The following is a 10282-nucleotide window of genomic DNA, read 5'->3' on the forward strand; positions in this document are numbered from 1 at the left end:
CCATGGAAGCAGCTCAGTCTGCCAGGCCTGGTGTGGGATTCCAGCACAGCACTGCCCTTTCACAGCACCTGACGTGCTGATATTGATGATGCTGGGCAATCCAGCCCTTTTTGCCATTTCTCTTGTCCTCTCCTCCTTGCTGAACGCAAACGATCTCCTGCTGCTTTATTTTCGTGCTGAACTCTCTGAGACCCATCAGCTGCCCACAGGAGCCTTAAGGGCGTGCTGGTGGCACTGGTGACAGCTGGAGCTGGACACAACCTGCTTTGCTCCAAGTGGTGCCAGCCAGAGCTGCAGGCACCAGTTTATGTCACTCCTGATCCACCCAGCAACAAGCCAGCCCTGTCCCTGTCCCTCTGTCCTCGCTGGTGGCACTCTCCAGATCTGCCAGTTCCCCCCTGAGTGCCCTCTGGGTGCAGATTTCTGCACAGCCTGACACTGGTCAGTCCTGGAGCTGACGTCGTTCCCTGCCAGGACCCCAGCTCACCCCTGGTCCCTGCCCCAGGCTGGATGTGCCACTGCAGGGCCTTGTTGCTTTTCACACAGTGCTGCTGCCTGCCAGCTGGGTCCTGGCCTGGGGCCTGGAGGATGCTCCCTCACCCAGATCCCATCTGCTTCCAGGGTGCTGCTTCCCTTTTTCCCTTCCCATGCCCTGAAAATAGAAGTTTCCCCATCTTTTACTCGCTGTCCTGTGATCAGAAGCAGCAGGCATCTCCCAGAGCAAAGCTCTGTGGGGCTGGCTGCCTGCAGGACATGCAGAGTGAGACAGAGTAGAAATTCTCCAGAGCAGAAATCCATTTTGATTTAGGTGAAATGTACATCTTTAAGTCTGTAGTTTGAAGCCTGTAGTCTGTAGCCTGACTGCAAGGCCTAGGCTCAGGGATTCAGTGAAGGACAGAGATAAGGGGGGAGAGACAGAGGGTGATAGGGAGAGACAAAAACAGCTGTGAGAGCAGGTCAGCCTGACCTAGGAATTCTTTCTGATAAACAAGAACTAGCAGCAAATGTCACGGAAAATTTGTAAAAATGAATATGTGTGAACCTATTGGGAAATTATATGCATATGTATCTGAGAGGGGATTAAAAGGGACCTAAAGTTCCCAGAGGTACGGATGTCCTTTAAGGAGAGTAATCCCCACGTGCGTCCGGCGCTGTAATAATAAGCATACCGGCTTTGCAACTTTCACAAAGTTGTGGAGTTTTTGGCTCTCTCCACAAAACAAGAGGCAGTTCCCCACAGGCCATGCAGGTGCTGACAGAGGTGTGCTGACTGCCAGGAGCCACAGGAGGTGGCAGCCAGACTGGGTCTCTGAGCTCCGTGTGAGCCCTGTGCCGGAGCTCCCTGCCACCACCTCCCAAGGCAGGCAGGCTCTGCCCAGCCCTGCACTGCAGCCTTTGAACAGCCCACAGCAGTGTCCAAGGTTAAATGCTCCTGCTCCAAGGTTAAATTTCTCTGCCTCTGAGCAGCAGAGAAAGGCCATGGCTCCCCTGGTCTGGTACTGCCACGCTGGCAGGGACCTGGTGCTCAGGAGGAGTCAGGATGAACTCTGACCTGAACTCTGCTGCACCTCTGGCACTGCACAGGTATTGGAAAAATACCAATATAGCCAGACGGGACATGCCTGAGCTTGTCTGGCCCTTGCTGCTGAACCAAACAGCGGCACTGTGGTGTTTCACCCCAGAGACACCTTTGGCCAGCTGGGTGTGTGGTGTTTCACCCCAGAGACACCTTTGGCCAGCTGGGTGTGTGGTGTTTCACCCCAGAGACACCTTTGGCCAGCTGGGTGTGTGGTGTTTCACCCCAGAGACACCTTTGGCCGGCTGGGTGTGTGGTGTTTCACCCCAGAGACACCTTTGGCCAGCTGGGTGTTTTACCCCAGAGACACCTTTGGCCAGCTGGGTGTGTGGTGTTTCACCCCAGAGACACCTTTGGCTGGCTGGGTGTGTGGTGTTTTACCCCAGAGACACCTTTGGCCAGCTGGGTGTGTGGTGTTTTACCCCAGAGACACCTTTGGCCAGCTGGGTGTGTGGTGTTTCACCCCAGAGACACCTTTGGCCAGCTGGGTGTGTGGTGTTTTACCCCAGAGACACCTTTGGCCAGCTGGATGCTGCAGCTGGGCACTGGGGGACAAGCCCAGGCTTGCAGGAGCTCAGGTTTACCTCGGTGGAGAAGCTTTAAGGCGATGGTGCAGGAAAGGAGTCGGTTCTGATGGAGGCTTTGGATCCAGAGCTTTATTCTGGGCCTCAGGCCTCTGAATGCAGCACCAGCTCCCACAGAACTCCCTGAGCCCGTGGTTGCTGCTCCTTTAACCCCGGGGAGAGGGGAGGGAAGGGGCAGGGAGGCACCAGCCAGGGACAGGAGGGGAGGGACAAAGGGACAAAGGACACCTGGATGGCCCAATGCCCCCAGGGGTGGAGGGCATCTTTTGAATTGTGCCAATCACTCGAGGCCCTTCTGGAATGCCAGGATTGACAGACAGTGCACAGCAGGGGTGAGGGAGGGAAAGGAGAGGTGGCTGACACACCTGGCAGGGAACCATCACGGGAGGAGCCCGAGGTTCTGGGGTGAAACCTGAAATCACAGTGCAACACACGGGGACATGCACAGGCACCGCTCTGAGGTGCAGGAAATGCACTCACCTCTAGAGAGCCTCGCTGGCCAGAAGGCCACAGCAACCACTGGAAACAACCCTCCCTGTCTGCCAGGCTTGTGCGGGTTTGGCTACAGGCTCAAAGTGACTTCTGCTCAAAACACAGAATTCAAAACTGGAAAGGGATGCACAACACAGCATGTGGAAAAGAGCTGTTTCCATGTTAAAAACAAATCTTTTCAGGGGTGGAATTAACTTAGTATTTTTTCAATAAGGCTAAAACTGATTTTCTTTTCAGTATCATCAGGAATTTTTCAATCAAGCAATAAATGAAGTTAAGCAAAACTTAATTTTTGTTGCCAAGGACATGCTGAAGCAAAGCTAGACATCAGGTTTGCAAATACTATGCAAGTGTATATCACAAATACCTCTGAAACAGGATGACATGGTCACCAGAACACCTGTGTTCCCACTGCTGAGTTTGCTAAACAAAAACCTGATGAATTTAGGGAGCACTAGCATGGGATAACACTGCCGTAATGAGAGTCCTCACATTTTTCTTGGGGGCCCATGTCCCTTTCCAGATACCCTTTCAGGGTATGAAGAGTCTCTGATTTAACACAGGACTGCTGCAGGAGGGGAGGAGCTGCACCTCAGTGACACTGTGCTGTCACCCTCAGCTGCTCACTGGGGACTGGTACAGCACAGAGCACCTCACACAGCGGCAGGCTACAGATAATTCCCCTTTCACAACACTGGAGTATAAATCCATTACTTTTTTCCTTTACTCTTGCCAGTGGTGATGCAGTTTCAGCTCAGGAAAGAGAACATGATGCTGTTTTCAATTACGTTTGGAATGCAAGGAAATGAGAAACAAACCCATTCTCTTCCTATTTCTCATGTAAAGTTTTATTTGTGTTAGTCCTTTGATAAAGCATTTTACTCTTACAAACCTTAAAACAACATGCTGAATTCCAGTGTACAAAAATAACTTTAATTTTAAAAAAAATTAAATTTTAGCACAGTGTGACTGGAACCAAGTATGTTCTTCATACTCCATTCCTTTTTCCTCCAGCACATTACAAGGAACAAGGACAGATTTAGTGGGAGAAGTAAACTCTGTTCCAGGCCCAGCTGCTCACTCCTGCTCTGCTGACCAGCTGGTCAGCACAGGGTGGATCCCCAAAAGCTGAGCCTGGAGGGCAAGGGATGGATGGCACTGCTCTGGAGAGTGAGGTGGGGGACTGCTGCATCCCAGAGCACAAGGCAGAGACCTGGATGTCCCTTACAGGGGGAGGGCAGTGCCCAGGGCCCTCCTGCACTCTGGAGGGGACTGGTGGCTGAGGGAACCCGCTTTGTACCCACCTTCCTGCTTTCCACCCCATCCACCCCCGACCCAAAGCTCCCTGGCACTGGCCCCAAAGGTGCTGTGCTCCAACAGCACAGCCACACCTCCCTGCTGAACAAACAAAGCCTGCCAAGCCCAGGGTGCCCCCACACCCCCAAGCAAGGAAAATAAACGTACAGCATATTGTAGACCGCTGTGGCAGGAGCTCTGGGTGCTGCTTGCCAGGGGCGGCTCACAGAGATGGAGTGGTCCCTGTGGCTGTGGAGATGGACAGGGTGGGTGGTCAGAAGGTGCCCAGCATGCCGGGACAGGGACAGACTCCAGTTCATGTGCTAAGAGAGGGACAGGAGTAAAGAGATGGCAGAGCCAGAGCAGGGAATGCCAGTGCTACCTGCCATCACCAGGATTTCTGCTTGGACTTCTTCCTCTGTTTTATAAGGAACAGATTGTCCCTGCTGTCAGGACTGGCAATTTTCTGCTTTTTCCATTTTTTCTTCCCTTTGGCACCTTCTGGGGGCTGCTGCACGCTCAGGGCCTTGCAGCCTGGGGGTGCCCAGGGCAGGGCCCTGCGGCGGGCCCTGCTGCCCTTGCAGCCCTGCTGCTTGTGCCCCCGAGGGAAATCCTCAGGGTCGCCGTGGACTCCAGCTGCCCTCCTCTGCCTCTCCTCCTGGCCCTTCTTGGCCCGCTTCACCTTCATCTTGCTCTGCTGCTCACTGCTCCTGCTGGGCTTCCCCTGCTGTTCTTTCCAGAGTTTGCTCTTTTTCTTGTGGCTGGGCACCTCGAGCTGCTCTTGCTGCAAGGGTGTTTCAGGCTGTTCCGGCAGGAGGCCAGCTTCCTGCAGGTCTGGAAAGCAGAGTGGATTATTTCAATACCTGAAACCCCTAGAGCTGGGCACCTGAGCCATCACACATCTCCTCTGTTACGTATGAAGTTAGACAACAATTTATCTCTGGCAGATTTCTTCACTGTGGGTTTTTCCTGTCATCAGGCTAGAATCTTAACAAATCGTGATTTAATCCCCTTCCTCCTATTCATGGCATTTTTAATGTCAGCAGATTTTTCAGAATTAAAACATCTGACAATGCTCCCTGAGTGACTTTGACACAGTCAATTTCCATGATAGACACGGATGAGTAAAGTCACAAATCTTTTACTACCACCAGGCTACCTGTTCAAATCCATACAGCTTTTCCCAACACATGAAAGTAATCCCACAATGTTCCTAAAAAGCACAAACACAGGACTGGAAGGTGGGAGGGATCTCCCAAACCATACTGTACCTGCCACCTTTCTTTTTAACCTGTTGGCTCTCTTTCTGATGTCGCACTCATCATCGTAGTAGTAGACGAAGGGAGAAGTGGGGAACATGTTCCCCTGCATCCTCTTCTCTGAGCACTCCTGCAAAACACATTCAGGTCACTGGAGCTGGCTGAGTGGGGACTTCCTGGAGTGAAATGGGCCAGGCCTGCAGGTCCTGCTCTGTACTTGTGACATTTTCATGACCTGCTGGTAATCCCTCCTGCACACACTGAGACACTGGTGCTGTCTGAGCCCACAGAAGGAATTTCCTGCAGTCACCACACACCTGTAACACCCACAGAACAGGCCACGAGGACCAGGTGCAGACAGGCACACACCAGGTGAGCTGCTGGCAGAGCTACTGGGCACAGAGACAGGGCAGTCCTGCTGCCAGGCAGGACCCAACACCTGCTGGGCATACACCTGGCCCCTCAGAGGCACACAGGGCCCTGGCAGGGCAGCCTGGCACCGGGCTGCAGAGGGCTGGCAGCCCAAAGGGGAGAGGGGAGCAGCCATGGGCAGCCAGAGCCTGCCCACAGACAGGAGGGGTGTCACTGTGTCACTGTCACTCTGTGCCACTCCCTCGCAGGGACAAACCACAGGCAAATCCTGCTGCAGGCTGCTGTGAACACATCAGGCCGCAGGGTTAGGGTTAGGGTGAGGGTTTTCTGTTTCTAACGAAAGGGGAAAAAGAAGGGCAGGATCCTGGAACTCACTACATCCCTCTGGGTGCCCAGAGTTGCCGGGACCCCTGCCAGGGGGCTCAGAGACCCTGGCACAGAGCCCAGAACACTGTGGGTTTGATTACGACCCGTGGAGCAAGTTAACAGCTTTGCATGAAGGCCTGAAAGCCACGGAAGTTCAAGTAGTGTAATAATAAAATTATCACTAGGTGAAGGGGTAGATTTTAAGGTTTTTAGAATAGGGGTTTTTGGGGACAAGATGGAGGGACTTGGGCATGTCCAGCCTTTCTTCTTCTTGGCCTCCATCTTCTGCTGGGATGTTGGCACTGTTGGATTGGTTTAGAGTAGAAGCTCACTGTCTAACATAGATGACAGGTATTGGAAAGTAATTGTAAACACGTTATCTGTAGTTTGTAGTATAAAGAGATAACACCACCCCGGGGACAGGCAGAGTGCCTGGAATTGTCCTGCTGGACGGACCTCGGCAGGGCAGGAGAAAAATTTTTATAGCTAAGATACAATAAACAACTCTGAGACTGAGAATTGAAGAGCTCTGACTCATTCTTCAAACGTGTGGGCCGAAACAGAGACTGTTCACATGTGTCAGGGCTGCAATAAACCGCAACCTCCCGAGAGCAGGAGAGCCCTGAACAGACAGCAGAGGCGAGGAAGGGGCTGACTCTGGCATCATGGGCATGCCAGCCTATTTCCCAAACACCTGGAACAGGAATGTATGTTTTTTCACTGCTGTGCACACAGTTTTATCCATGTCTTGAGACAGGCTAACAGGAACACTTCCTATGATTCTGCCTTTTATCTGGGTACCATGATATTGACAGGTGCTTTATTCTCCTTTATCCTCCTTGTAAATTGCCTGTTACCTGCTGTGCTTTGCTTCATCATCTTTCTCTTCTTAGATACTGCTGAGATCATAGAAACACAGAATCCCACAATGGCTTGGCTTGGTAGGGACCTTAATCAAGGATCCCATCCCGTCCCACCCCTGCCATGGCAGGGACACCTCCCCCTGTCCCAGGCTGCTCCCACTGTCCCAGTGTGCAGCCTGGCCTTGGGCAGTGCCAGGGATGCAGGGGCAGCCCCAGCTGCTCTGGGCACCTGTGCCAGGGCCTGCCCACCCTGCCAGGGAACAATTCCTTCCTGACAGCTGATCTAACTCCACTGTCTGTCACTTTGAAGCCATTCTAGTGGCACCTGGGCCTCTCCAATCTCCAGGAGCTGTCAGGAGCTCTCACTCACCTGATGCCTGCACCATGGGACCAGCAGCTTTCCTGCGTGTGCTGCTGCTGCCACTCAGTGCCACCCTGGCAGCCCCTGTCCCTGCCTGCTCCTCTGTCCCTTCCAGAGGCACAGCAGATCACAGATGCATTTTTGATGTGTTTTGCATTTCTCACCTTCTTTTTGGCATTTGTTTGGGTAAAATTTAGTGAAGAATCAGTTTTCCTGCAAGTGTTTTTCCTGTTTTTGGGAATGGTGTGAACATAGGAAGATCTGGTACCTCTGTCCTCTTGTGTTGCTATTGGCTTATCCCCTTTCATTCAGCCCTTGCTCAGGCTGTTTCTGCTCCTTGTACATTACTACAAATACTTTATTATCTTCCTTAGCTTTGAGAGACAGAAAATGTCCATGAGCTGCTTTCTTCTCTTTCTGATTTTGTACAATTTCTACCAGTTTCAATCTAAGTATTTACTATCAGCTCCTCACATATAATTTCTAATTATTTTTACATCGGCCTTTAAACAATCAATTTACAGCATCCCTAATAATTACTCATTAGTCTTACAGCAGCCTTACTTGTATCCATGTGTGTCTGTCTTCCTCCAGTGCCATTTCTTGGACAGTTTAATAAAAGTAAACTAAACGAAAGGGCCAATCTTTTAACAAAATGTACTGGATAGTTGAATGGGCTGACACACAAGAGCAGGCAGAAGGGAAGAGAGGAATTTGCTGGCAATTTGCTGTTTCTAAGCCACAGGAAAAAATAAGCTAAACCCATCCAATGCATGATTAACATTCCTCTTCTAGAATATCTGTGGCTTGGCTCCTGCATTTATTCCATAACTGACAAGATCCTGTTATTTGTTCTGTGTTGGTAACTGCAGGTACAGAGCTGAACTTGTTATGAAAGGCACTGAAAAAGGTGATAAATATCACCAGAATGTCCTGGAAGGTGCAGCCACATCTCCTGGTTTTACTGAAGCCACTTAAGGCTCATGATGTCTCCTTTACCAGGCAGCACCTTACAGAAGGACAATGCCAAACTTAGGTCAGATGTTGACCTAAACCAGGAAACTACAAGTCAGGATCATCACAAGCAGGCAGAAATGGAAGATTCCCAAAACACCACTCAAATAGTTGGGCTGAGTATGGTGAAAACCCTGACATGATGCTCAATGTGGGAGAAAAAGAAAGGGGGAGGAAAGCTGTATCCAGCAACTGTTTTCCACTGAATATTCTCTCTCCCAGGCACTCTCAACTCAATGAACCTCCCAAGGAGAGATAGCAGCTGTTACCTGCCTCCCCATCTCTAAATTAGATGGGTGGGATTCCTTTACTCACTGGCCTCCACCGAGGTTGGTCACACTACTCTGGTGTCACACACCAGCGTGGCTCTTGCAGCTCTTCCCTCCAGCCCCACACAGACAGTGTGTGTTATAGATGGATATGAGATGATTGGCTCTCGCAATTAAAAGATAACTATTGTGTGAATATTAAGAGAAGCTTTAGTGATGTACGGTTATGTTATTGTATTATGTATGTCCTCTTTCCCCCCATAGCTCCCTTTCCCCCCTGTATTGTTGCCATCAGACAGCTGGGCTGTCCAGGACAGGTACAAAGAAGCTGCACAGGTGTCCCTTGTATGGGGCAGGTGGGGATGGAAAAGCTTGGGGGTGCTCAGGGGGTGGGCATGGCAGCACCTGAGCTCCAATGCAGGTACAAGGAAGCAGTTTGCACTGATAAATGGCAAAGAAGAGCTGACTGACAGACTTTGGGAGGGGCCAGGGCTGGCTGATGCAACCCCAGGGGTATAAAAGCCTGAGCATCCATCCTGGAGATGCACCAGCCATGTGGTGTGCATGAGGGGCAGCTCCCAGCGCTGCAGCTTTTTCCTTATGGAGTCCCTTGCTGTATTTTTGTTAAGGTTTAATAAACCTGTTTAGCTTTTCACAGCGAGCAGCTGTCTCCCCCGCTCAGGGACGGGTTTGCCCCCGATGCAGCCCAGACTCACGTATCCGAGGTGTCCCTGGCGAGAGCAGTTGTAGCAGTAGGTGGAGACCACGCGCTCCGAGGGCGAGCCGGCTGCCTGGATGGGTCCTGGCTTGGTCTGCAGGTGGAATGGGCAACAGTTAGGTCTGGCAGTACTCTGGGTGCTGAATTAAAAATAAATTAAAATTACATAAATACTATTTTATTAAGCTTGGATCAATAGGCTCCTGCTTGCTGCTGGAATATTAAGTTTGACAAAGCAGCAACAGGCAGGCGCTACTGTAAATCTGTAGAGTGAGGTTCGGCCTGAGCATCACAAATGAGGTGGGAAGGGGCATCGCTGGCATCTTGTCCGCCTGGCCATGTTATTTCAGCTCTGAATGCAAACTGCTGATTTATCTGTCCCCTCCTCCTCGTGTGCCAGCCCCTCTCCTCTCACAGGGGCTGTCAGACACAGCTGGGGAGGCACAATGCCATGGCCACAGAGGGAATGGGACACCAGTCCCATATTCCACAGCACAGACATGACAGAGTTAGGTGTTCCTGTAGTTAAATTTTGTAACAATGGTTTTCAGGCCATAGATCTTGGAGAGAGGCCGAGTAAGAATCTATGATAGAATTTGTTTTATTTTTAGGGTTGTGTTTTGTTTTAGGGGGGTGCCAGCACAGGCAGGCACCAGGACTGACAAGGGATGCAGGAATCCTGCCCAAAAGCTGTGGGGCTTAGGAGCCACCTTACTGAACTCAGTGTTTCTGTCTCTCTGGGGCTAAAGGAGCATGGAAAAGTGGCCCTGATTTCACAGAAAATTGTAGCATTTGGCAAAGCTCGTTGCAGGAATGGCTTTTTTCTTTCAACGTGTGTTGCTGTGCTCTTCTGCTGTGGGAGCCACTGCGCTCTCAGTCGGAGCCTCCAGAGGAATGACAGCAGTGTTTGTAAAATAGGCAGGAACAAGAGGAACCTTCCAGTGCTGTTCTTTGTGAATCTGATCACACTTGCAGTGTCACCTTACTGTGAACTCCCCAGCCCTGGGTTTAAATGTGTGTTTCGGAGTCATGTTCCTTAGCTCACACCCACGCACCAGGAGGGGCCTGAGGGAAGGCTAAGAAGAGTGACACATCCAACAGTGATTTGTGAC

General features: G+C 51.2%; 1 protein-coding gene across 2 annotated transcripts in view; it reads right to left on the minus strand.

The window, feature by feature from the left end:
• Positions 1–3473: 3473 nt before the first annotated feature.
• The window catches only part of ZCCHC7 (zinc finger CCHC-type containing 7), a 98233-nt gene continuing 91424 nt past the window's right edge, over positions 3474–10282 (minus strand). For both annotated transcript variants that reach the window (XM_036403864.2, XM_036403865.1), the window contains 3 exons: positions 9169–9264; positions 5220–5337; positions 3474–4782 (listed from right to left, as the gene is read on the minus strand). In XM_036403864.2, coding sequence (XP_036259757.1) covers positions 4337–4782; positions 5220–5337; positions 9169–9264 — 660 coding nt within the window. In that variant the 3' untranslated portion in view covers positions 3474–4336. The remainder of the gene's footprint in view (positions 4783–5219; positions 5338–9168; positions 9265–10282) is intronic.

This window comes from Molothrus ater, chromosome Z (genome assembly GCF_012460135.2).
Source record: "Molothrus ater isolate BHLD 08-10-18 breed brown headed cowbird chromosome Z, BPBGC_Mater_1.1, whole genome shotgun sequence".
NCBI lineage: Eukaryota > Metazoa > Chordata > Aves > Passeriformes > Icteridae > Molothrus > Molothrus ater.